Source organism: Lampetra fluviatilis, chromosome 42 (assembly GCF_964198595.1).
Source record: "Lampetra fluviatilis chromosome 42, kcLamFluv1.1, whole genome shotgun sequence".
Lineage (NCBI taxonomy): Eukaryota > Metazoa > Chordata > Hyperoartia > Petromyzontiformes > Petromyzontidae > Lampetra > Lampetra fluviatilis.
The window spans coordinates 4,797,084-4,824,956 of record NC_136316.1 but is presented as its reverse complement, the minus strand read 5'-3'; the positions used below and the strand labels follow the sequence as shown (position 1 = coordinate 4,824,956).

Sequence of the window (27,873 nt, the reverse complement as noted above, 5' to 3'; positions counted from 1 at the left end):
TATAAATATATTGCTGATCAACTCTTTGCTGTTTGAAATAAGCTGACAAGTCGTCATTAACCAGGTTGTAGAACACAACAAACTACTTTAAATCATTAATATTACTTAATATTTCCCCCCAACTTTATCTCGAGTTATTTTGAAGCTTTCGTGACTGCATGCATCCATACTCTTTGTTTTTTTTCGGTAAAGTCACGTTGGTAGAAAAAGCAATAGATGACGACGTTTCGATCGCAACACAAGCAATCGTCATCAGCAGTTTTTTCTTGCTGTGGTTGTTCCACCTGATGACGGTTGCTTGTGTTGCGATCGAAACGTCGTGATCTATTACTTTTCCTACCTCCGTGACTTTACCGAAAGAACCAAAGCGTATTTATCTCGAGTGTGCCGTCGGCATCGTGTCTTGAGATCAAGATATCGATTGGGAACCCGCAGGGTAGTAGTGCAAGCCTTGCTGTTGGAGAACGGCCCCCACGGAAGTGGACACCGCAGAGCTACCTTTGAGATGCCTTCCAGCTACCTGTGATCCACACAGTCGGAGCGATCACTCTTCCACCCCCTCTGTCTTGGTGGTCAAACCGATACCCGTGAATGGCCAACATCGCACCTACGATTAGTACGGTTGGTTACGTACAGTGTGAAAGAAGTTCAACATACACACATACGTACATACGTCAGTGGAGAGTGATATCTCAACTGGTCTTGGGCCTCCCCTAGGTCGACTCGGCCTCAAATGAGTACCTGGTGCGATGTGTAAACATCGACACTCGGGAGACAAAGGCGGCCGGGCGTGGTGTTTGCCACCCACCCCCTGGTGTGCCGTGCTAATAGCACTTGCCCCAATAGTTTATGGAGCCTACAAGGGGGATCTTTCTCGTAGTGCGAGATCGAACGCATCATCATAGGTTTGTGTCGAGCAAAGGATGATAGACCATAGCTGGGTAGGTGGCTCTCAGCACTTGCTCCAGCAGCCCGTGTCTTTGTGTTTGTGCGAGTGCGCGTGTGTGCGCGTGTGTGTGTGCGCGTGTGTGCGCGTTGGCGTGGGATACACGCACAAGCATTGCATCGCGTCCAGCAGTGGATGGACCGTAACTGACGACGACGAATAAGCAGACGTAGGGACGTGCGCGGGTAATCCGTCCGCTCCGCATAGGCGACCCCGAATCATCCGTGCTCATCCCCCCCTCCCTCTCCCTGCGCCACCGGCCGTGCAGCGCGGAATACAAATGCGCTGCGTCGGGGGAAATAAATAAATATGTGGACAAACGAAATACATGAGAAGTCCCCACCACCACCACCCCCACCACCATCCCATCCACCACCACGTCCCCAGCACCACCACTACCTCCCCACCACCCCCACCATCACCACCCCCCACCACCACCTCCTCTGTCTCGCTAAAACCCCTTGTCCTCTCCTACCCCCCCACCCCACCCCACCCTCCTCCTGCTGATCTCCGCTGGGCTGGGTTCGCGAGGCCCGATGTCCGTCATCCGTCCTCCGCCTGCGGAGCCGGAGCGGCATTAAGAGAGCCTGGGCGGCTGGCTAAACGAGAGCGTGCGGGAGAGAGCGAGAGAGAGAGAGGGCGCGAGTGACGGTGGGGTGGGGGAGAGGGGGAGAGCGGGAGTGACTTGCGAGGGAGTGCGAGCGAGAGGGAGTGCGAGCGAGAGAGGGAGTGACTGAGAGAGCGAGCGAGAGCGTAGGAGTGCGAGTGAGCAACCGAGAGACTGAGGCGAGAGAGGGCGTGTGATCGTGCGCGAGCGAGAGAGAGAGGAGCATGAGAGACGCAGCGACAGACTGAGTGGGCGTGCGAAAGCGGAGGGACAGAGAGAGCGAGCGAGCAACTGAGCGAGAGAGAGTGTGTACGCGACCGAGCGAACGTGAGTGGGAGCGAGAGAGAGGAGGGTGCGTGTGTGCGTGCGCGTGGGCGCGCGAGTGCGTTTGGTGCGCTCCAAGGCGTAGACGCTGCGACGCTTTGGCGGTGCCGACCATGTCCCGGCGAGGCTCCGACTGAGACATGAACGACCAGAAGCTGTGCCGCGGAGGTAACCACTCGCCCGTCTCGCCCGTCTCGCCCCCGTCGCCGTCGACCTCCCCTGGCACCACGGCGCCGCCACCGCCAGACCCCGGCGCTCGGTTCAGTCGCCGAATATTGTCCGCCGCCAACGCTGGTAGGCCCGAGGTGGGAAGGCGCGTGACGCGGCACCGTGGTGGACACGGCTGAGCGGTACGCCGGATGCGGAGATAATTTTCGGGTCGCCGACGCGGGCAGGTTCGGCTGAAACGAAGCGTTGTGCGCAATTGCTGCTGCTGCTGCTGCGGATGTGCGTGTGTGAGTGTGCGGGTGTGCGGGTGTGAGTATGCGGGTGTGAGTGTGTGTACGATACACTCGGTCTGCTCGGCCTCAAATGAGTACCCGGTGCAGTGTGTAGTAACCATCGCAACTGGGGAGACAAAGGCGGTTGGGCGTGGGGGTGGGTGGCCAGTGAGATGTTAACTACTTCGCCTGGTATACAGGAGGTCACGGGTTCGATCCGGACCCTGACGCTTGTACTGACGCCTGCTGTATATTTGGGGTTTGCGTGTCTCTCTCCCCCCGTGGTCGCGTGTATTTTTCTCCAGGTCCTCCGGTTTTTCCCTCCACATTTATAAACGCGCGTTTATAGTATTTGGCTGCTACTATAAATTTCTTTGTGATAAGCCAATTTGTTGAGCTATCATTTGTGGCCAGGTCGCTTCTGAAAAAGAGCTCTGTAGCCGAGTGAGCCTTGCCTACTAACATTTAAAGTAGTTTAGTTTAGTACCATCCTGGCCTTCATAGGTGCTCGCTCACAGCACTTGCCCATAGTCCGTTAAGGCTATACGGGGGATCTTTGTCTTTGTGTGCAGTAGAAAGCTGTGATGTAGTGGTTGAGCCGAGTTCAATTCCCGTTCACGGCCAACGTCAATGGCGAATGTCTGCACCAGCCCTGGCCCTCCCCTAGGTCGACTTAGCCTTAAATTAGTACCTGATGAGGTGTGTAAACATCACCACTGGGGAGACAAAGGCGGCCAGGCGTAGTGCTGGTCACCCACCCCCTCGTATGCCGTGCCGACCTTCATAGGCGCTCGCTAACTGTACTTCCCCCAAAATCCCGTAGAGGCTATATGGGGGATCTTTGTCTTTGTGTGTGTGTGCGCGTGTAAAAAAAAGGTAAAGTTGCAGTCCTGCAATTGTTTTCTCACGCCACTGCTGGTGGAAGGGCTTGGGCAAAGCGAACTTTAAGAGGGTATTTGGTCTACTCTTCCACATTGACCAGAAGTGTTGGAAGAGGGGGGGGGGGCATCCACGCTTTTCCCCCACTGCATGTGGCGTAGAGTGCGGGGTCGAGTGCGGGGTCGAGTGTGGGGTCGAGTGTGGGGTAGAGTGTGGGGTAGAGTGTGGGGTAGAGTGTGGGGTAGAGTGTGGGGTAGAGTGTGGGGTAGAGTGCGGGGTCGAGTGCGGGGTCGAGTGCGGGGTCGAGTGCGGGGTCGAGTGCGGGGTCGAGTGCGGGGTCGAGTGCGGGGTCGAGTGCGGGGTCGAGTGCGGGGTCGAGTGCGGGGTCGAGTGCGGGGTCGAGTGCGGGGTCGAGTGCGGGGTCGAGTGCGGGGTCGAGTGCGGGGTCGAGTGCGGGGTCGAGTGCGGGGTCGAGTGCGGGGTCGAGTGCGGGGTAGAGTGTGGGGTCGAGTGTGGGGTAGAGTACGGGGTAAACCCAAATTATCCAGCTGCTGGGTGGACAGAGGCAGCTGTTGGAGGGGGGGAGGCGGAATTCAGGAAACTTACTCCCATTGTTTTAACTGGCGCGCCGGGTAATGGAATCTAACCTGGTGACCCCTGGATCGCAATTCCATTGTGCCACCGACCTTGTGTGCGTGCTCACGCACGTATGTACGCGTGCGTGAGCGTGCGCGTGTGTCAATTCCCACGTCTCGCGCTGACGAGAAACACCTGTGCGTGACGGGTGTTTTAAAAGGTCGCATTCGTCACAAACGAAATGCTCGCCGAAAACGAACCACAACCCCTCGGTGGTCTCGTCAAGGAGCATAAACCACCATCACGCGGACTGCCAGTCATCATCGCAGCAGCGGCAGCGGCTTTCGGCTCGGCAATCGAACAAAGGCGCTGGTCACCGCATCGCGCGGCGCTTTCAGATGCGCTTCTGCGGCCGTCTGGAACGCTCTTCTTTGCGATGTTAGCAAGCCACTGGAGCTATGCACTTTTAAATCATCTCGATTTAAAACTCATTTGTTTTGAACTGCTTTTTGACCTTCCCTCCGCACCTCCGATTCGCACGGTTGGCTACGTACAGTGCAAAAGAAATTCGACACGTGATACGTGATTCATGCGTGATGCCGCTGTAAAGAAGACCACCGTGGTTTTTTTGCTCCGGTTGTGACTCCGGGATTTGCCAGCGCAGGCTTCTCTGCGCTCATTCCACACACGGACTCTGAGCGGCGGATAATAGGATATCATCGGCGCACGGTTATTGGGCCTATAATGATACACTCTGGAACCACGCTTCCATTCAATCGTGGATTCCATTTTTCTGGTGACACTTGTTTCAGAACCAGAAGTTTTATTGCATCGAGTAAAACCTGATTAGTTGAGAGGCTCGTTTTTCAAGGGTGACTCGGCCTGCAGAGAACATTTTGCTATTTTATATTTGGCTTATTTGCCGTCAATGAAATTCCAGTTGCCGCCACAGAAATCTACAGATTTACGTAAAACGGGGGGGTGGGTGAGTTGGTGGGGGGGGGGGTCGCCTGGGGGGTGGGTGAGTTGGGGGGGGGGGTCGCCTGGGGGGTGGGTGAGTTGGTGCGGGGGGGGGTCGCCTGGGGGGGGTGGGTGAGTTGGTGGGGGGGTCGCCTGGGGGGTGGGTGAGTTGGGGGGGGATGCTCCCAACTCTGCGAGATTGCCCCAACGGATTCGTCATCTCACAGCGCCGGGGCAGGAACAAAACCGACGGAACCTGCAACGGATCTTTCCGTCGACATCCGGCCGCCACCGACGGTAACGACGGTAACGGCGGTAACGACGGTAACGACGGTAACGACGGCGGCGGGCAGTGGCGCGCGTTAATTCGCGAGCCCTGGTTACGACGTTCGTGACCTTTGGAGAGGAGCGGCGGCTCGTAAAGAAAGCACATCGCTCGCTCGGCACGTGATTTGCGTGGCCGCATGGTGCGGGCGGTAAACCACGTCGCGTTTACTGCGCCACGCGACCCGACAGTGTTTTGTGGTGTTTACGCTGCGCGCGTGCGTGATTGCATGTGCGCGTGTGTGATTGCATGTGCGGGCGTGTGCGTGCGTGTGATTGCATGTGTGCGCGTGTGCGTGCGTGCGCGTGATTGCGTGTGTGCGCGAGTGTGTGTTGCGTGCGTGTGATTGCGCGTGTGTGTTTGTGTCGTGGGTTAGCGATGAACCGGGAGGGTGGCTGGTGTGGCCAGAAGGACACCCTGCCACCTCTGTCACCCCAGCGCTTGTGTCTACACACCGCGTTTAAGGTTGAGTGGGGAACTAGGAGGGGGGAGAGAAGCCGTGGACTTGTTGAGATTTCACTCGCCACTGGCATGATCCATTGCCAGGGCTCGAACCCAAGATCACTTGGGTTTGTCGCGCAATATCACACTCCGCCTTGCGCGCACGCACGCACGCACGCGTAATCCCCGCGAGTTGCAGGAAGACGTCGGATGTTGAGTTGACGGCTGTGCGTTTCACGTCTCCTACATCATAATGCTCCCAGACAGTGACATCCATTAATCACCGCTTTTCGACAGAGCGCTCGTCTCATCCGTGGGCGTGGGAGTGTGCCCCACCCCCCCTCCATCTCCCCCCCCACCACCCCGCTCCCTTCCTCTCTCCTGCCCTTGCCACTTCCTATTCCTTCATTGCCCCCCCCCCACATCCCCCACTGAAGATGCCCGCCCGATGACTTGCTCGGCAATTATAGCGACAACAAAAGTCCTTTAACTACCCAGGAAAGCTCCAGCTGGGTCTCGTAGTCCGGGAAGGATAGGAATGTCATGAGCCTTGACTTACACAGGGACATGGAGTTTACGAGTCTCTCTGTGTGTCTATGCGGACCTCTGTTTTTAATCAAAGGGCTTCTGAGTCTGTCGGTTCTGTGTGTGAGTCTGTGGGTCTCTCTGAGTATCTGGGGCTCTATTTGAGTCTAAGGGACTCTGTGCGAGTCTATGGGTTTCTGACCCAGCTGGTATCTGTGTGTGTTTATGGGTTTCTGAGCCAGCTGGTATCTGTGTGAGTCTATGGGTTTCTGACCCAGCCGGTCTCTGTGAAAGTCCGTGGGTCTCTCTGTGAGTCTATGGGTTTCTGACCCAGCTGGTCTTTGTGAAAGTCCGTGGGTCTCTGTGTGAGTCTATGGGTTTCTGACCCAGCTGGTATCTGTGTGAGTCTATGGGTTTCTGACCCAGCCGGTCTCTGTGAAAGTCCGTGGGTCTCTGTGTGAGTCTATGGGTTTCTGACCCAGCTGGTATCTGTGTGAGTCTATGGGTTTTTGACCCAGCCGGTCTCTGTGAAAGTCCGTGGGTCTCTTTGTGAGTCTATGGGTTTCTGACCCAGCTGGTATCTGTGTGAGTCTATGGGTTTTTGACCCAGCCGGTCTCTGTGAAAGTCCGTGGGTCTCTGTGTGAGTCTATGGGTTTCTGACCCAGCTGGTATCTGTGTGAGTCTATGGGTTTCTGACCCAGCTGGTATCTGTGTGAGTCTATGGGTTTCTGACCCAGCCGGTCTCTGTGAAAGTCCGTGGGTCTCTCTGTGAGTCTATGGGTTTCTGACCCAGCTGGTCTTTGTGAAAGTCCGTGGGTCTCTGTGTGAGTCTATGGGTTTCTGACCCAGCTGGTATCTGTGTGAGTCTATGGGTTTCTGACCCAGCCGGTCTCTGTGAAAGTCCGTGGGTCTCTGTGTGAGTCTATGGGTTTCTGACCCAGCTGGTATCTGTGTGAGTCTATGGGTTTTTGACCCAGCCGGTCTCTGTGAAAGTCCGTGGGTCTCTTTGTGAGTCTATGGGTTTCTGACCCAGCTGGTATCTGTGTGAGTCTATGGGTTTTTGACCCAGCCGGTCTCTGTGAAAGTCCGTGGGTCTCTGTGTGAGTCTATGGGTTTCTGACCCAGCTGGTATCTGTGTGAGTCTATGGGTTTCTGACCCAGCTGGTATCTGTGTGAGTCTATGGGTTTCTGAGCCAGCGAGTCTTTGTGCGAGTCCGTGGGTCTCTGTGCGAGTCCGTGGGTCTCTGTGTGACTATACAATGCAATGTTTGATTTACATAGTGTCTAAATGCAACCGCATCTCAAGACGCTGGATCTTATATAGAGAGAGCGATACATTTTAGCAGAGTCATCGGCAGAGGACAAGAGCACAGTCTTGAGCCGGAGTCAACAGCGCCGAGGGTAGAAAGGAGTTATTAAGGAGCCCCGTGCCGGCAAAATCCATTGCTGTTCTGCACTTCTACGCTCGCACAACTCTGCTCCCCGCCTTCACCAACCCGCGGCGTCTAGCCTCGCGAAGTCCGGTCAAACAACCCCCACCCCCCGCCACCACCGCTTGGCATGGGGCGTATCCTCATCCAGCAGTGGATTGACAGGAAGTGTCTGCGCGTGTGCGTGTGGGTTACGTGGGGAGGGCACGCTTGTGTGCGTGTGTCCCCGCGATCCGCGTTGCGATGAACGCCGCGAGACTCGCAGTCCCACGTGCTCGCACACACACACACAGGGAGCTCTCTGTGTTCCGGTCATTACCTTCATCATCATGAGCAGCAGCAGCAGCAGTCAGATGATGACTGCAAGAAGAAGGCCCCCCTTGTGCGTGTTGCTTTTCCCCCTTTGCCAACATCACGCACTGCCTGCCATCACCACGACAGCCATCGCCGCCGCCACCACCCTCACATCACCACACCCATGTCATCAGCACACTCCCTTTAGACAACGCCACCATCACCACTCCCTCGTCAGCACCACGTCCGTCACCACCACCCAGCCATCACCACCCCAGCCATCACCATCCCAGCCCCCCATCACCACCCCCCATCACCACCCCCCCCATCACCACCCCCCGATCACCACCCCCCCATCACCACCCCCCATCACCACCCCCCCATCACCACCCCAACCGTTCACACACTTCCCCGCCTGCCCTGCCAGCCTCTTTATTCCATGGCTTGGCACGCTGCAAGCGGGTCGCGCTCTTCAGCACACAACTCTCTCACGCTGCTTTTGCTGTGCGTTGGGGTGACTGTGATTCCTTCATGGATTCACGATTTTATTCCTGCGTTTAATTCGTTTTGCCATTGGCGTGCCCCCCTCCACTGTATGGTTTTAAAAACTACTCCACTGTGATTCATTCATTTATTCATTCACGCATGCAGTCTCTTAATCGTCCGTGTCACTGTAACCTATTCTATTTGAATCAATAATTAGTTTATTCATTCCAACCGCACTGACTCATCTATGTAGCTTTCAGCATACGCCATTTCATTCATTCATTACATCCTATTACCTATCTGTGTGGCGCTCAGCGTACTGTCATCCATTTGTTTGTTCAACTGCTCATTCGTCCCTGTGTGGCATTTCGCCTACTGCCATTCATTCTTTCCATCCAATCTGTGACTAATCTGTGACTAATCTGTGTGGTCCTTCAACGCTCTCCCATTCCACTGATGCTTTCATTCCGTTCTGTCTCGACCCATGGTGGTTTTTCGGCCAGCCGGATTTAATGCGTTTCATTTGTTGTTCATTCCATCCAGTCCGCGATGATCCGCGTGTGCCCGTCAACCTCTTTCATTGATCCGCTCCGTGACCCACTTGTTGTGTGTTTCAGTGCTTAACGCATTCAATTAGTGGGTTTGTTAATTCCCGATTGGATGGAGCTCTCGGGTGTTTAGCCCCTGGCCTGTGCGTGTTGGGGCCTTTCCAGAGGTCGCAAACGGGTTTTGATTCATTACCCGTACCCGTACCCGGCCGCACCAGGGTCGCAAATGGGTACCCGTACCCGGCCGGTTACGGGTAGCCGTTCCCTACCCATACCCGTACCCTACCCAAAATGAGTGACAAACGGTGACTCACCAGTGACTCACGGCCTACCCGTACCCGGCCGCACCAGGGTCGGAAACGGGTACCCGTACCCGTACCCGGCCGGGTGCGGGTAGCCGGGTATCGGGTAGGGTACGGGTATTGGGTACCCGGTTGCGACCTCTGGGCCTTTCCTCCCGCGTCTCCTTCCGCACTGGACAGGAGCGTCTGGACATGTGGCCATAGTGTGGAACGTACCTCCTACCCCCCTCCCCCCACCCCCCTCCCCAGCCATCCGTGCTGCCGACTCCCTGCCCGGGTTCAAATCCAGGCTAAAGATCTTCCTCCTCCTCTCTCCCTATGGCTCTCTGCCTGCCGGTGTCTCTCAATCACCACTGGGGAGACAAAGGTGGCCGGGCGTGGGGCTGGCCACCGACCCCGTCGTGTGCTGTGCCGGCCTTCATAGGGTGCTGGTCGCTAGCAGCGCAATATACAAAGACGCACACATCCGCACTCGCACTCTCATACTGTGATTCACGCATACTGAAACACATACATGCATTTATACATACAGACACGCATACTGAAACACATACAGACACACATACTGAAACAAATACATACATACATACACACAGACACAACACGCACACACGCTTCGTTCACGTTGTGTTTATTCATGCTGCCTTTGAGTCCGGGCTGCACTAGCAATTTGTTGTTGTTGTTGTTGTTGATTTTGTCGCCGGCCTGTCACATCTCATCCGCGGCGCTCTCTCCAAAGCTCCCTTAACCCCGGAGAAGTCTTTTCAAGTTGCATTAAAGCACTTTCCACGGTTTGTTTTTCTACGTATTCGCGGTTCCTTCTGCAGAGGACGCTGCCACCACAGTGCGGCAGTCGGCACGCTCCAGAGAGCGCCGGTTTTATTTATCCAGGGGGTGTCGTGGTGGCTAGGAGATGTTAACTCCCTCGCCTGGTATACAGGAGGTCGTAAGTTCAAGTCCTACACGCGGTGAAGCAAGCTGGCAAGCCAGTACACCAAGGGAGCCTCCAGCTCTGTTCTGTGGCCGTGGTGGCTAGGAGATGTTAACTCCCTCGCCTGGTATACAGGAGCCCGTAAAATTTCGATTTAAAGCTTTCGTGACCGCAGGGATTCATCTTCTTGGTTCTTTCGGTAAAGTCACGTAGAAGGGAAATAATAAAATAATTAAAATAAAACATAATAAAATAATTCAATTTCGATTTAAAGCTTTCGTGACTGCAGGGATTCATCTTCTTGGTTCTTTCGGTAAAGTCACGTAGAAGGGAAATAATAAAATAATAAAAATAAAACACAATAAAATAATTCTCACGACGTTTCGGCCACAACGCAAGCAGCCGTCCTCAGGTGAAGAACAAGTCTGTCGGGAAGACAGCGTCTGAATGAAACACCACCAGGCTTATACGCTCCAAGCCTGGTGGTGTTTCATTCAGACGCTGTCGGACTCGAACTTACGACCTCCTGTATACCAGGCGAGGGAGTTAACATCTCCTAGCCACCGCAGCCACAGAACAGAGCTGGAGGCTCCCTTGGTGTACTGGCTTGCCAGCTTGCTTCACCGCGTGTACTCGCACCGCCGGGTGAGTGACCCGTCGCATGTTTGAAAGCGACTGGGGATCATCGAGCAGGGTCGCGGGGTAACGTTATATCCGGCGTCGCGTGTCCCGGCACGGACACTCGACACGAGAGCGACGTTGGGACCCCCCCCCCCCCTTCAGAAGCCGCGGCTCCTCGAAAGAACCCAACTCTCTCCTTTCTCGCTTGAGTGCTAACTCGTACGACAAACTGGACCACGCCGTGGTGTAACATGGCGCCGCTGGGGTGAGCAATCCGGAGGGGCGTCTCTGCTCGATACGATCTCCCGCCGTGGCATTTGAATCTAAATGAAACTATTTTAAAAGTTGTTTTTATATATAATCCAGGTAAGGCCCCACTGAGCTGTGTAGCTCTTTTTCAGAAGCGACCTGGCCACAAATGATGGCTTAACGAAGTGGGATTATTATCGCGTGGACATTTATAGCAGCCAGATACTCTTGAACACGTGATTCTAAGATCTAAGCAGGAGAGGTGAGTCGTGTGCGGCTCATGTCCTTGTAAAAAAATTGCAATGGCGATGGTGGTTTGAGCCGTGTAACTTTCTTTTTATACTCAACTAAATTATAGACTATTTTTATTTTAGCAGGTAAGGCCCCACTGAGCTATGTTGCTCTTTTTCAGAAGCGACCTGGCCGCAAATGATAGCTCAACGAAGTGGCTTATCATCACGTGGAAATGTATAGCAGCCAAATACTCGAAATGCATGTCGATTCAAAATGAGGAGGGGAATAAAAAAACGGACCCGGAGAAAAAATCACGAGACGTGCAAACTGCAAATATGCATACCAGGCGAGGTAGTTAACATCTCCTAGCCAATGTGATGATGATGAGAGAGAGACACGCAGACTCCAAATATACAGCAGCAGGCGTTAGGGTCGGGATCAAACCCACAACCTCCTGCATACCAGGCGAGGGAATTAACATCTCCTAGCCACCGCGGCGCCCCAATGGGGCAAGTTTTCTAAATGCTGCCCCTCCTAGAACCAGGGTTCAGCAGATATGCAGATAGACACAAACACGTGGGGGTGGGTGGCCAGCACCACGCCCGGCCGTCTTTGTATCCCCATTGGTGATATTTGTACACACCAGGTACTCTTTTGAGGCTCAGTCGACCTAGGTGGAGGCCCAGGACCGATTTCGCGAATGGTGTTGGTGGTGGATGCGAATGGGAATCGAATTCAGGCGGCTGGATTTGTACTGCAGCCCGCTGACAAGTGCACCACCGCTTCCCACACATTGCATCATCATCATCACGATCCATGGGCGGGTAGCCCAATAGGTGTCCACTGCACATCTCGGCATTGATGACGACAACGACGCCTCTCGTCGTCGTGGTCGTCATCGTACCAATATGCTAAAGTAGTGCCACACCTTTCTGGCATCAATCTCTTAAATGCCGTCGTCGTTGTCAAGCCATTCTCCGTTAGGTCTTCCTCTCGTTCCGGTTCCTTCCATTTTCCCCCACGACGCACTTTTAATATCGCATTGCAGAGCAAACAGACCCCGTAGCTCGACACAAATCCATGGTCAAGTCACGGTGCAAGCGTGCGGAGAAAGAGACGCGGAGATGAGGAGGCGGGACCAGGAGTAGCTCAGTGAAGATGAGTGGAGAAGAGGCGATGGGGTTAATTGAGACCGGCTTCGGGGAAAGGCGGAGAGACGCAGGGAGGAGACGGGGCAGGGGTTGGAGAGAGGCGGTGATGCGAGTGAGAAGATGCGGACAAAAGCGATGCACGACAGCGTGACTCAGCAAGCCCCGAGATGCCCCCGCTTTAATGCGGATTAGTCAGCCGGGGTCGTTTATTTTCCTTCTACCCTCCCCCCCTCCTCTGCCCCCCCCTCACCACCGCCTCTCTCCCTACCCAATTTATTCCAAACTGGGTAAAGGCTCGTTGAGTCTGGGGTGATTGGGCTTTTGCCATTGCAGCTCCGAGGCTTTGGAACAGCGCTTTGTCTCTGCTAATCAGACAATCAGAGTTGTTGGAGCTGTTTACGTCTGCCTTGAAAACTCACCTCTTTAAACTGCACTCTGCAGGTTCTGTTTTTTTCCTGGCTTTCCATACACGATGGTGTCGCATTGGTGGGATCTGCGGACGAAATCCGCCGCTTGACAAATGGGTCTCTCTGCGAGTCATTGGTAGGGCCAGACTCATGAACTCGCTACACTGGAGAACCCAGGTCTAATAACAGCCAGGGTCTGTGCGAGTCTGTCCATCCCTATGGCAGTCTACTGGTCTCCGTGTCAGCCTGTGGTTCTCTATGCGAGTAATTGGCGACCAGGCCGAGACCATCGGCACACTACGAGGACCCGGTTCAACCGCAACACGCGGCTGTGTCGATCTACGGCTCTCTGCGCGAATCCATCTTCACCTCGCCGCACTCGAGAACCCAGTTTCATCACGGGCTGAGCCCCAAAACCTGGATCCGAACCCAGGGCCTCGGCAATGTCGGCCCACCGCGCCAACCGGTTAATGCGCACGTCAGCTGCTTCACGTTGCGACCGAGCCGCGATCTCTTGACGCAGTGCAGGTCGTGAAATCCTCTCGCGTCTCCCACTTCCGTCAGCCCTGACAGCCGGTCGGCCTCTCTTTCGTAAATTTCTCTTCCTTTCTCGTGCCGGCTGAATACGGGGACACTCCTCGCCGCACGGGGAGGCTTTAACCGCCCCGGGACGAGCCAACCATATGAAGGCCGTGCCCGGCCTTCATAGGTGCTGCTGCTCGCTATAACTGCACTTTCCCCAACAGTCTGTTAAGGCTACAGCTCGGATCTTTGTGTGTGCCGTGTTGCGTGTTCCGTGCTTATTGATGGTCCACCGGTCTGTTGCATGGCTGCCGGTTGAAAGTCGTGGGTTCCAATCCTGACCGAGGTCGACTGTGCATCTGTCGTCGTCGTGGTCGTCGTCATCGTCGTCATCATCAAGGGCCGTGGTGTCAGGAATATCATCATCATCGGTCACGATTATAAACAAGAGTTGTCATCATCGGCAGCAGTGGTGTTGTCATCGTCACTATCAACAGCAGTTGTGATTATGGTCATGATCATCATTTGCAATACGAAATACTGTACTGTAATCATAATGATATATATTTCCACTAGCAGCCTGTACGTCCTTTGAACATGGCCCTACATCCCTCCAGCCAGCCAGCCAGCCAGCAAAACTTTTATAATCCAGTATAGCAGGGCCGTCCATAGGGGGGTGTGGGACCCGGGGCAACTCACGCCGTGATAGCCCACCCCCCCTCCCCCCCGACGCCTTCAAACTAAACCGGAAGTAGTACACCTGATGACACCGTGACGTCAAAGTGCGGGGTGCCCCTCAAAGCGCGGGGCCCAGGGCAGTCACCCCGATTCGCCCGTACGGCTCTGCGGTGTACACCGCGCATGTGGAGGGGTTGGTGGGTTGCTCGGGGGAGGCGGGGTGACGCCAGCGTGGGGATGTAGTTGACGTACCACCACCGCACACTCGCACGTTTGGGACAGACACAGAGACAGACGGAGGCTGAAAGTATATGAGAGTAGATTTGGCTGTCTACTGCTGCATGTATCTGTCCACACGTCGTGTCGGTCACGGGTGGATGTTTGACCATACCTCGCCACGCTGGTCAATGTGGGTTTCTGAAGGGGTAGGGGCGATTCCCCAGGCATTGTTCGGATATCACGCGTCACTGATGTTAGCGGCGGCCCAGGAATCGGACTCGGGTCGCCGAGTTCTTAGCGCAGTGCTCTCATCATTGTCACCATCGTCGTCGTCGTCGTCATCATCGTCTCAAGGGATGCAACGTTCCGCCGTCCGTTGCAGTGTCGGACGGACGCGGCTTAATCCTGGGTCAAGATCTCAGTCCACAATCGATCGTTTGAGTTTTGTGGTCGCGGGTGCGGAATCTTGGACGGCTGCAGTGTTTTGCCTCCAGCCGTCGCTTGGTACGAATCGCAAGCAATTGATTCTTACATTGCATAACTGAGTGCGCGTGTGGTGAGCCGTAAGAGTTACATTTCAGTCGCGGACGTGGGTTGGTTCAGACGTCGAAATACTCCGTCGGTGGATTCGTAAGGGCCATGTCGAAAAGACACCTGGGCCAGAATCGTGTAAGAAAACCTGGGTTCAAGCCCAGAGTCTGGGTGTCTCTTTTTTTTTTTCCCTCAATGAGGTTGAGAAAGTACCTGGGCGGCAGAGTGGCGAAGCACTGACGCTTGTGCCTCGCGCCAAGAAGGACCTGGGTTCGATTCTAGACTCGGGCGATTCTCTGTGTGGAGTGTGTTTGCGTCCTGTTCTGCAGCGTGAGTGAGTGAGTTTGTGTTCCACTCCCTGTTCTGCAGCGTGAGTGAGTTTGTATTCCACTCCCTGTTCTGCATGGGTTTCCTCCGGGTTCTCCGGTTTACTGGCAGAGCTCAACAAAATACGATGTAACTGATATCGATTAAAACATCCCAACGGTGATAAGAATACCCTCCCTCCCCCTCACTGTGAAAATTTGGTAGGACCTTTGATGAAAGACTACCCCCCTCCTTCCGCTGTGAAAACTTGGTAGGACCCCTGCTAAAAGACATCATTGAATCCTCGGTGAGGCCTCCACGGGCAAACAAGCGTGGTAATAACGATGGCCGTGTCAGAGACAGTGAGCCGGCACCGCTGAGAATACTGGATTGAAGCCACGGGTGGCTTCGCCTTTCATGCTCTCTCTCGCGCTCATAACACTGGTCAACACACTTTTTCTGGAATAAGGTATTCCAACGGTTCTAAGGTCATTTTGGGGTGCTGATTCCAAATCTGGCATCAGTTTTTGTCTATCGCATCAGGTTTTTGAGATATCAAATATTGCATTTTCAATAAAAACTGCAGAAGAAAAATATTAAATAAATGTGGATATCTACATTAAATGATATTATAAACACACTATACTAAAAATACAGCGCCATATTCTAACGCTAAAGCAGTCACTGACTCGCAACAACTTGCAATCATAAGTGACAGTTAATTTAGGGTAAAATCAATGAAAATGGGGTATGCCGATAGCATAAAAATGAGATTTGGAATCAGCACCCTGAAATTAGTCTAGAACAGCTGCAAAAGTCCAGGCCAGAATTTTTTTTTTTGTTGACCAGTGTAATCGTTCGGAGAGAATAGAGCTGTGCCGGCACTGCGAAGAACCTGGGTTTGAGCCCGGGTTTCAGCCACCTGCGATTAAACCGGATTCTCTTAAGTGTCGCGAGTTGATGGACTCAGCTCGGTCATCAATGATTGCACGGGAAAAGCTGTCCCATAATTAACGTTCCTTTTCCAATCTTGATTTGAAGCTTTCGTGACTGCAGGAATCCATACTCCTTTGGTTCTCTCGGTAAAGTCCACGTAGGTAGAATTACATTTTTATTTTAGTTTTATTTTAGTTCGTTTTCCACTTAATTTGGCTTTGCCACGGCAGAGAAAATTTCCCGTATCGGTTTGACCGCTCTGTTCGGAGCATTTCTCTCCGCAGGACGGTGCACAGACACGTGCCGCCCCTTTATTGTGGACAGGGGGTCGCTTATCGGGATCTCGGATGTAGTTCTGTGGTAGCTCCTTCCACGGTCAGTTTTCTAACATGGGGGTCATGCACCGGGGGAGTCCAGAGGGCCGGGGGTGGGGGCTGATGGCCGTCTGCTGCCGTACTGCACGTTACGTCACTTTAAATCTCTCTGTGGTCTTGTCCCACCTCGCCTCTCTCCTCTCCTTCCATGACCCCTCCTCGTGTCCTCTTCATTCCCAGTCTTCTCTCTCTCCCTCCTTCCTGTGCACAATTACGATTCCTGCCCATAGACTCAGCACTGCCCATAGACTCAACACTACACCATAGACTCAGCACTGCCCATAGACTCAACACTGCCCATAGACTCAGCACTGCCCATAGATTCAACACTGCCCATAGACTCAACACTGCCCATAGACTCAGCACTGCCCATAGACTCAACACTACACCATAGACTCAGCACTGCCCATAGACTCAACACTGCCCATAGACTCAGCACTGCCCATAGACTTAACACTGCCCATAGACTCAACACTGCCCATAGACTTAACACTGCCCATAGACTCAACACTGCCCATAGACTCAGCACTGCCCGGAGACTAACACTGCCCATGGACTCAGCACTGCCCATAGACTCAACACTACCAAGAGACTCAACACTGCCCAGAGACTCAGCACTGCCCATAGACTCAGCACTGCCCATAGACTCAACACTGCCCAGAGACCCAGCACTGCCCATAGACTCAACACTGCCCCTGTACATTAAGCAGTTCCCCCCCACCACCCCAGTGGCCTGGGTTACCAAAATGTCTAAAACAAGACGGCGAATAGAAATTCATCGCAACAACACCCGCGGGCAGGCGACGTTGACGCTGGCTCCGATGATGTCACCCCCCCCCCCCCCCCAGTGGAGCTGGAGGGGGAGCACGTGATGATGTCACTCCCCCCCCCCCCCCCCCCAGTGGAGCTGGAGGGGGAGCACGTGATGATGTCACTCCCCCCCCCCCCCCCCCAGTGGAGCTGGAGGGGGAGCACGTGCGCCGGAGCTGCGAGGCAGAGCGGTCGCACGCGCTGCGCCTGCGTGAGCGCCAGCGCTTCTTCGAGGAGGCGTTCCAGCAGGACGTGGAGCACTACCTCTCCACCGGCGTGCTGCAGCTGCACAGCGCCGGGGGCGGCACGCGGCGTGAGAGGCGCACGCCGCACCGTGACACGCACGCACCTCACCGTGACACGCACGCCGCACCGTGACACGCACGCACCTCACCGTGACACGCACACACCTGTAGTACGCAGCCGTGGTGACGCGTACACGCTCGTAGTAGAGTACAACCACTTGAACAACAACCGCCATTCGCCAGTAAGTTGCGGTGGCGTCGCCACGGCGCTTGTGCCAAGCTATGTGCACTTTAAGGCTACGTGAACTGTCGGCGCTCGCCCCACACAGCCACGCTCACCACGCTCACCACGCTCACCACGCTCACCACGCTCACCACGCTCACCCCACGCAGCCACGCTCACCACGCTCACCACGCTCACCACGCTCACCACGCTCACCCCACGCAGCCACGCTCACCACGCTCACCACACTCACCACGCTCGCCACGCTAACCACACTCACCACGTTCGCCACGCTCGCCACGCTCGCCACGCTCACCATGCTCGCCCCACGCGGCCACGTTGAAGGCTCTCTGGCGGCGGGTGGGAATCTTTGTCTCGGCAGAGCCGCTGGGCAGCGTCTCCTCCATGGAGGTGAACGTCGACCTGCTGGAGCAGGTGGAGCTGCTCGACGTGTCGGACCACGAGGCCCTCGACGTCTTCCTCAACTCGCCCTCGTCTCCCTCCGTGGCGTCCGCGTCGGACTCCTCCTCGTGCTCCTCCACCGCCACGTCGGCCACCTCGTCCGTGTCCTCCATGGGACCCAGCTGCCAAACGTCCCCGCGCCACGGTGTGTGTGTGTGTGCGTGCGTGCGTGTGTGTGTGTGTGTGTGTGTGAGCGTGTGTGTGAGCGTGTGTGTGAGCGTGTGTGTGAGCGTGTGTGTGTGCGCGTGTGTGAGCGTGTGTGTGTGCGCGTGTGTAAGCGTGTGTGTGTGTGTGAGCGTGTGTGTGAGCGTGTGTGTGAGCGTGTGTGTGAGCGTGTGTGTGTGCGCGTGTGTGAGCGTGTGTGTGCGTGTGAGCGTGCGTGCGTGTGTGCGAGCGTGCGTGTGTGCGTGTGAGCGTGCGTGCGTGTGCGCGTGTGCGCGTGTGTGTATGTGTGCGTGCGTATCTGCGTGCGTGCGTGTGCCTGTGCGTGTGTGTGCGCATGCGTGTGGGGAGCAGTAGTGTCGTGGTCAGTGCGCTGCGCTACCAACCCGTTGACCCGAGTTCGATTCCTGCTCACGGTCAACACCAGTGACGATTATCTGAATTGGTGCTGGGCCTCCCCTAGCTCGACTCAGCCTCAAATGAGTAGCTGGTGTCGTGTGTAAACATCACCACTAGGGAGACAAAGACGGCCAGGCGTGGTGCTGGCCACCCACCCCCTCGTGTGCCGTGCGGGCCTTCATAGGTGCTGTTCGCTAACAGCAAATGCCCCAACAGTTTGTTAAGGCTATACGGGGGATCTTTGTCTTTGTGTGCGTGTGCGTGTACCTAGTGTGGCGCGCCAGCTCCACCAGCAGCAGCAGCGAGGCGTCCGGCCCCGACTCGACGGCGCCCTTCTCCCCCCTGCCACCCCCTCCCCTCCCCCCGCCCTCCCCCCCCACCACAACCGCCACCGCCGGCAACTTCACGGCCAACGTCGCCGCCGCCGCCGCCGTGGGGGGTGCTAACGACGATGAGGACGAGGAGGAGGGTAACGGAGTGGCGGTCCCCTCCGTGCAGGCGGATGAGGAGGAGGTGTTTGTGGACACGGAGCTCACGGCCACCTCGGAGGACTCGTCCCCTCGGCCCTGTGACTCGGACACTGACTAGCGGGCGGGCGGGCGGGCGGTCTCAAAATCAGTCTTAACGGGTGCGGGACAGTCTTACCATCAGTCTAACGGGTGGACGGTGTAACGAGCGGTTGGTCCAGTCGAGCAGGTGATCTGACCGCCGGCGTGTAAAGAGGAGTAGATGAACTCGCGAGTGAATAGTCAACAAGGGCAGGTGGTTTTATAATCAAACGGTGGAACGAGTGAGTTGTCCGATGAGTGGACGGTCTAACCATCAGTTTAACGAGCTAACGGTGTAGCGGGCGGACGGCCTAATGGCTAGACCAGGGGTCGGCAACCAAAATAACAAGAAGAGCCATTTCTTTCCAATTCGGTACAAAATTCAGTATTTCAAGAGCCGCAATGCATCTGAGTACATACTGTACATACGTACATATCGTCAAGAAGCAGCCCGTAAAGAGCCGCATGCGGCTCCGGAGCCGTAGGTTGCCGACCCCTGGGCTAGACGGTCTAACCAGCGGCCTAGCAGGTGGCCAAGCTAACGGGTGGATGGGTATAACACGTGGACGGAGAATCTTAACGAGCATCTAGTTTATCGGATGGACAGTCTTAACCATCATCCTTAATCGGCATCCAATATAATGGGTAGTCCACTGCGTAGACAGGCTAACGATCAGACGGCCTTACATGGCGGTGGGGGGTCTAATGATGTTTTTATCTTCTGTGGAGGGTAGCCGTGCAAACAGTCCGACGAGCAGACAATCGAACGGTCAGACGGCGTTGACCGGCCGACGGCCGTAACTTTCTGGCAGCCCTAGAAGGGCTGGAAGTTTGAAGGATTGGATGCTGTCACCGAGTGATGGATGGCTGCATGGTGGAAGGAATTAACGGGCAGTCTTTAACGAGCAGCAAGTGAGCAGCAGGTTTAGTTAGCGCCGCCTTGCCTCGGTCAGAATCTGAATGTGCGCGACTGTGTGTGGGGGAGTGAATGAAAAATTGGGTTAACAATGAAAAGAAAAACGCAAAAACGGTGTTTTTTTTTGTCGCGATACTTAGAATCCATTTGGAAACCTTGCAGAGCAGTGAGAGAGACGGCCCGCAGAAGCGGACATTGCAGAACTACCCTTGAGATCCCTTCAAGTGAATTTCCATCCACGTGGTAGGGGGCAGCACTTATCTCGCACTTAATGAGCAACAAAATAAATAAGCGGACCATGTCTCGTTCGTGTCTATCCGTCTCTCCACGTGCAAAATAAAAGTGATTCTTACACCAACCCATCAGCCGTGCCGTCTGCTGGGAGAGCATCATTTCAGGAGAATTGATTCAAGACGAGCAAAACCCTGGGCCGGTTTTCGACGTTCAGCGTCTCATCAGTGGCAGGGGTCAGGCTTGCTTGAAGCAAAGCTTTCTGTGAGCTGCCGTTCTTTTACAGGCCGCGTGTTTCAGGCCCGTCCGCTTGTCGAAACGCAACGGCGTGCCCGACCGCGTGTCTTCGGCCCCTTTGTCAATCCGCTGCTGGATGAAGGCCTCCCCGTGCCGTGCCAGTCCTGGGTGCTGTCTGTTTGGCCATACTTCACCACACCCGGGGTGAGCGTGAGTTGGTGAACGGGGGCGGCACCCAGGACCACGTGAGGAGTCACGCGCCCCCAATGTCACCCGTTGCTGGGAATCTGAACCAAAAGGGGGTAGCCGGGTTTGTAGCGCAGTGCGCTGTACAACGTAATAACCGTCAATTAAAAGTTTGTTTTTTGTAATTCATTAACGTAAGCTTAAACTAGTGCCCTATCCTGGATTTAAGGCTGAAATCATCATCAGCTATGGTCGACCCTATGCTGGATTTAAGGCCTCTCCAAATCCACCGATATCACTCACGGTCCTGTGACAGAATACTGATTCATCTCGAAGATAAAGATAATTATTTTTAGGTTGCGTCTTTAAGAGGCACTGAGGACTCGCTTTCACACTGGCCCTAATCCCTAGCACTAAGCCTGAAGACTAAAGCCTCTGCAGCCTTTACCTCTAGGCCTAACCCGAGCCCGAGCATTAATCTCTGCAAGCCTCGCACTTACACTAACCAGTAGCCATAGCTTTAGTCTTAGCCATACGGTAAAGGGGCAGCCCTGCAATGTCTTGCTCTCACCACTGCTGGCGTATGTACCTATGTATGTACGTGGAACTTCTTTCGGACCGTGCGTAGACCACCACCGCGCTAATCGGAGGTGCGCAGGAAGGGAAGGCAAGCTAAACACACACACAAAGTCCGTTTCTAAAGAAGCGAGTGGGGAAATAAGGGGCCTCCACTGCAGGCCGAGCGAGAGGCGGCCCCCGCCAGGGAGGGAGTTCAATCCTCCTCCGTCACACTCGGGAGAGGCGGGAGTTCACCCACACTTTTAGCCCGTCGCACGCGACCTGCCGGTCGTCGACTGAGCTAGCTGCCTCATACCCCTCGATGTTGCTCGGTTGACACAAGTGGCAGGAGGAGGAGGTGGGGGGGGGATTTAAAAACTTACAAGCTTACCTTTTTTTTTTCCTCGGTTGCCTTGCCCCGGGAGTTCTAGCCAGTGACCTCTGGATTGCAAGTCCAGTTTGCTAACCACATGCCAACGCCAATGAACTCGGCATTTTATTCCGTATTTAATAATGATATTATTGTTGTTGAGCCTCAGGCGGGCGCTGCTACAATGAGATGTTTGGCCAATGCCATTAATAAGTGCACATTTTTCGCCCATCGTTCCCAAGGCAGGATCCTCCTGGAAAAATAGAAGTCTTGAGACTCGGTTGAGTAAAATTAGCAAGTGGTGTGCTGCTCTTCCTGTGTATGGGATTGTTTGAGGTGTGTTATCCCCACGTTGGATTCGATTTTCTCCAAGCGCACGGTTTTCCTCCCATAATAACGATAATAATACTTTACATCACCTTGCTAATCCACTGCTGGATGAGTGCCCTGCCTATGCTGTGTCGGTGGGCAGAAATTAATCTGTGAACCTCCTGGCAGAGGTCGCAATCAGGTACCCGATACCCGTACCCTACCCGATACCCGGCTACCCATACCCGGCCGGGTACGGGTACCCGTTTGCGACCCTGGTGCGGCCGGGTACGGGTAAGGAATCAAAACCCGTTTGCGACCTCTGCCTCCTGGACATCTGTGATTAAAGAGATTCATAGGTTGATCGGATTCCTCGAGTCTAAATAAAGATTCTGATGGAAAAAAATGAAAGATTGTGATTCTGACATTCGTGTCGGACGAGTGTTCGACTTTCCTCAACGTGGCACTTGTTTTGTAGGCCTTGCGGGGATGATTATCCAAGTCCACCCGTGACCAGGATTTGAACTTGAAACTTGAGATTGTGAGCTGATCGATCTTAACTCGCACCACCGCCCGGACTAATGATCACTCAACTGGTGCAGGGTAATAACGATCCACCGCTTAATAGATTTATAATAAATCTCAGCACCTTCGTCAGTGATAGTTCAACAACGCTTACGATAAAGGAAGCGTCTGCTGTGCGTTTTGAGAATCGGCTACTTTTATTCCGTAATTAGTTTTTCCCGGTCGGGTCGCATAAATAACGTTGTGTCGGATACCCCTCCTCCACCCGACGCAGCCGATTAATAAACTTGGCACGTGGTGAACGCACGTGGCCGGTTCATGACCGCTTCAGCAGTGGCACCCACCGCTGTCGTTGCTGGCGAGTAATTGTCTCGCGACATTTGACAACTCTGCTACAGTGCGGCGTCAAATTTTTATCCCGATTCTTGCGCTTAAGTTTTACATTTTTTTTTCATTTATTTGTGAGCCATTCGGCTCTTGAATCGGGTGCAACCGCAACAAACAAAAAACAAAAACATGAACAAGAAAACATCTTAAAGTGACTATGCGCAAACAGAAAAATCCAGGAAAAAACAGCAAAATCTTCCAGAAAAAGCACCGTGCAAAAATCCCAGTGGGATGCAAGTCAAACAACAACAACCACAAGACAACTTATATTAAAGCCATCAGTCTAACTCCGTACTACAACAAACAAAGCTTCAACAAGCTTGATGCCTGCAATTGGCTCGCGGACAGCCCTGAAGCCACAAGAGAATGCTGCCGTTCACAGCGTTGGGGAAAGATGAAGTAGAGGATTACTTCAATCCGGTTGTGGTCCCGAATCACGGAAATGTCTGGGTTTTCAAGCCTCGTGGATCAATTGTATGCGTGACACTTGAAGCCACCAAACGACCGCTGGTGGTGTTGGCGGTGGTGGTTGTTTCTTAATGGCCGTGTCCTGGTCAGTGGTGTGTCCCCCCCCACCCTCCCCCCCCCGAAGCTTTTGTGACACTCGGGATATTCCGTCCCTTTTAATTTGTTTATGTTTTGACCTCATGGCAATATAAAGTAACTACGATAACATTTAAATCCAATATGGTAAACTTAGACCGATATTAATGACCTTTCGAAACGATATGAAAGACTTTTCTTAATTCTAGATTTGAAGCTTTCGTGACTGCAAGGATTCATATTCTTAGGTTTTTTCGGTAAAGTCACGTGGGTAAAAAATTTAAATTAATAAAAGTAACATAAAAAATAAAATAAAAATCACGACGTTTCGGAGGCAACACAAGCTTCCGTCTTCAGGTGAAACCGTCACAGCACGATAGCTGTATCAAGTGAGAGAAATTCCAAGAAAACAATCCTTGTATATATACTGGTTGAGGGTGGGAGGAGCCAAGGTAGGCCCTGGATATTATTTTCTTAAGCTCAATTATCGCAAACAACGTGGTTTTCCCAGAGTAGCCAGCGACCACATCACGCCACGCTTGCGTTGACATTCGTTTTTTAATTTGCGCGCAGTTACGAGCCAGTTAGGATTCCTCACGAAATGGAAGAAAAAACAAACTGGCTTCAAAGGTTGACGTTCGTCGTTCACACGTTAATTTCTCAGAACCATGTTGGGTCAGACAAGGGGGTTACTCGGTTGAAACAAAATTGAACAAGGAGGCTGACACGGGTAGCCCAGAAAATGTTGAGAACCACCCGAAATCGACTGATCGCCGATACTTCAATTCGATTGCCGGGTGCCAAAAATTGAATCGACTTTGGTGCGTGAACATTGGTTGTTTTTTTTTATGTCCGAAGGTCGTCATCGTCGTGAGATGTGAGGATAATTAAAATGTAAAGCGACGCGCACCAACGTTCCTGTAAAGATTCGCCTAAGAATAACAACGGTTAGCACGCAACAGTGTAAACTCGAGTGAATTTGCGTTAATTTGCGTTACTGTTGAGTGGTCGGAGAGTGGTGGTCACACGATGAACAGTTTTTTGTCTACGTGTCCTAATGTAACCGGGGACTGTTGAACGCTTCAGCGTGTAATTTGGTGGTGTTCCATAACTATTATTGTCAGAATGTATTTGTCTTAAAGTACCTGTGTGTGTGTGTGTAAGGAGGAGGTGGTCGGAGGGGGGGGGGGGGTCCGGGGAAATATTTTGGCGGGAACAAAAAGTTATTTCGGAAATAGCTGCCGCTAAAATGTTCATGTGTTCTTTAGCCCCCCCGCCCCAAAAAAACGTATTTACCGTGTAGTTTTATACAAGCATAATGAGATTTTACCGCTCAACAATGAAATTTGATTATTTGCGAGACAGCGGAATCGTACGCGCAAATACCTCTTTGGCATTACCACGGCGGGTTGAAAAGCGTTTAAAAAAAATGTTAAAATCATCGAGTGCGTTTGATATTCACGCCGTTCTTATAGCGCAAAGGCTGTGTCGTGAAGGAAATTATTATATTTCACGGGCACGTTTTTGTCTGTCGGTAGGGTGGCGATTTTACCACGTGGCTTTACCCAGCTGAGTAATTTGTGAGGTGCAATACTGTACAGACCAACCTCTACTTACGAACATTCGACCTTCGAACTTTCAGAGATACGAACAAACCTGTCCGTATGTCCAGTCGCCTGTTCGGACCGAGAGTCGTAAGTTCAACCGCCGTGCAATTTATGGCGGTGGTGGCATCTACATCTGCAGAACGTGAAGAACCAGTGGCATCTACATCTGCAGAAGGTGAAGAACCAGTGGCATCTACATCTGCAGAACGTGAAGAACCAGTGGCATCTACATCTGCAGAAGGTGAAGAACCAGTGGCACCTACATCTGCAGAACATGAAGAACCAGTGGCATCTACATCTGCAGAAGGTGAAGAACCAGTGGCATCTACATCTGCAGAACGTGAAGAACCAGTGGCATCTACATCTGCAGGAGACTACAACTTTTAAAGCTATTTCCCCGTGTTTAGTGTACACGCCGTACAACACGCTTGGAATCGACAGGTGTAAAGTTGGACTTGCGAACTTATGGACTTACGAACAGACCTCTGGAACCTAACTAGTTCGTAAGTAGAGGAGTCCCTGTACCTGTATTTGGCAAATTGGACCGTGACGTCGGCGCACGATTGGTCGACTTCTTCCGCCGGTTACCGCCGCGTAGCCAATCGCGGGGCAAGACTACGGGCAGTCGGGTGACGGCTCTCAACCAATCGGATGCCACCGTCGATGTTTAATTCGCCGTTTGTGACGTGTTCTCGTTTTTTTAATCGGCTCTGCGAGAACCACGTGATCGGAGATTCTCGGAAGCGGATTGGCTGCTCGACCACCTCCAATCGTTGCGGTTCAGCGACCTCGCGTCCGATCTTTTCCACTGCGCAACTGAGCTGTGCTGGGGGCAGAGGTCGCAAACGGGTTTTGATTCCTTACCCGTACCCGGCCGCACCAGGGTCGCAAACGGGTACCCGTACCCTACCCGTTACCCGGCCGGGTACGGGTAGGGTACGGGTATCGGGTACCTGATTGCGACCTCTGTGATGAAGCCATGTTGCAGGCGCGGGTGGGTTGATTCTAGGAACTTGAATTGTGAGAAGAGACAAGACGTTGGGAAATGAGTGACAAACAGTTACTCACCTGTAATTCACGGCTTACCCGTACCCGTACCCGGCCGCACCAGGGTCGCAAACGGGTACCCGTACCCAGCCGGGTACGGGTAGCCGGGTATCGGGTAGGGTACGGGTATCGGCTACCCGGTTGCGACCTCTGGCTGGGGGCCGTGCTAAGCCAGCCCGGCAGGACTCGTGGTTATTTCCTCCCCACTGCGGAAGCAGTGGAGGCACGTGCCTGCACATCCGGCACTGTGGGGAGGCCGAGTGGGTTGGGTGGGGGTCGAGGAGGTGCCACACCCCGGTTCGCCGGGAGAAGGCGTGACAGCGAGTGGGTTAATCGCCATCCGTTTCCATCTGTACGGGGTACAAAGTGTTGCCCTCGGTCTTGCCTCCTCAAACGCGCGTGTGGGCTTTCGCCGGGTGCTCTGGTATCCTCCCCACTTGCGTAAGCAACTTCGACTCGTCATTAATTGGCTGAAGACATCTGAGGAGTAAAAACACGCAGTGTAGCGGCGGCATGGACCCTCTTGAACGAGAGCCATATGACTCTGTGTGGGCTCTCTTGGATTAAAAAGGGTGAGTATAGTAATAGGTTTTTACCCTTTCAACTGGTACAAAAACCGACACCTGTATACAAGGCATCATGTTTGCAATAACCACAACACAAGCAGTCAAAATGCAAACAAAAAGAAACAACTCTGATGATGATAATGATATGCACTGTCCTTGAAGTTGATTGGTCCACACCCGAGACAGCTTTTCTTAGAGCCTAGTCTCCATTGGTGTCGGACCAGATGACGCCAAAAGGCGTACAACTCAAAGACCGTGCACTAAGTAAATAAGTATTTAAGAATCGGAGTCATTCTGCTTATTTAACGTTAGCCCTGGCCCTGCTTGGTCCCGAGCCAGAATCAGACGTCTGGTGAGTCCAGCGTAGCGTGGTTTGGTTCCGGCTCGCCTTGGCCAAGTAGCCAGTGGGAAAACCAAGCCCGTATAGTGAGCATCCCGTGCTGGCTTGGCTTGGGTGTGCCAGTGGAAAAGTGATGTATCGGTTATTGTACACGGATTGTCCAGATCGAGTACCAATATTAATGGTAAAAAAAAAATTGCATTTCAGTACAATGCAATGTATTTAACTATTTATCATTCTCATCTGTTGATGTGCGGGTTTGTATCTTAAAATCTGTAATAATGTTACAAGTCGAGTCTTTGTTTAACAATTTAGTACCAATCAGGCCTACATTGTATCCTGTTAAAAGTAAAATATACCGTGTCTCCACTGAGACACAGAGCGGAGAGTGTCTCCACTGAGACACCGAACGACACAGAGGGGGGGGGGGGGGAGAGTGCTGATGAATAGGATGTCATGCCCTATTCCCTATTTGTTTAGCCCATCCAGGCCAGTGAGCAGGCTCAACTCCGCTTAGCATCTGTGTTCCAACGAGCTCGGCTCTGAATATGCAATGAACGTTTTCACTGTGCGGCAGTAAAATCCGTGAGACGTGGGTCACACGTGGGTAACACGTGGGTTACACGTAATCCTAAACCGCAAAGTCTTTGATGTGTCCCTCAAGTTCTATTAAACTTCCTTGCACTCTGACACGGGGGCCTCCTTGTTGTTGTTGTTGTTGTATTTGAAAAGTCGACATCTGACTATGACGACGAGTGGAGGACAATTGATAATGGTGAAATGCAATTCATGATAGTTGTGAAATACAATTATGAGTTGGAGGAGAGTGCGTGAAGCGGCTGCCCTCCTCCGCCGCAGCTGTTCTGCAGTCACGTGGTCTTCTCGCAGGCTGCCACTGCAGTGTCACCACTGAACACTGAAATCGGTCTCCATCGCAAGGCCCCACGAGCCACTGGGCT

General features: G+C 53.4%; 1 protein-coding gene across 2 annotated transcripts in view; it reads left to right on the top strand.

The window, feature by feature from the left end:
• Positions 1-27,598, top strand: part of LOC144946665 (dysbindin-like) — a 49,356-nt gene extending 21,758 nt beyond the window's left edge. For both annotated transcript variants that reach the window (XM_078875739.1, XM_078875738.1), the window contains 3 exons: positions 17,199-17,366; positions 17,904-18,128; positions 18,816-27,598. In XM_078875739.1, coding sequence (XP_078731865.1) covers positions 17,199-17,366; positions 17,904-18,128; positions 18,816-19,132 — 710 coding nt within the window. In that variant the 3' untranslated portion in view covers positions 19,133-27,598. The remainder of the gene's footprint in view (positions 1-17,198; positions 17,367-17,903; positions 18,129-18,815) is intronic.
• The last annotated feature ends 275 nt before the right edge of the window (positions 27,599-27,873 follow it).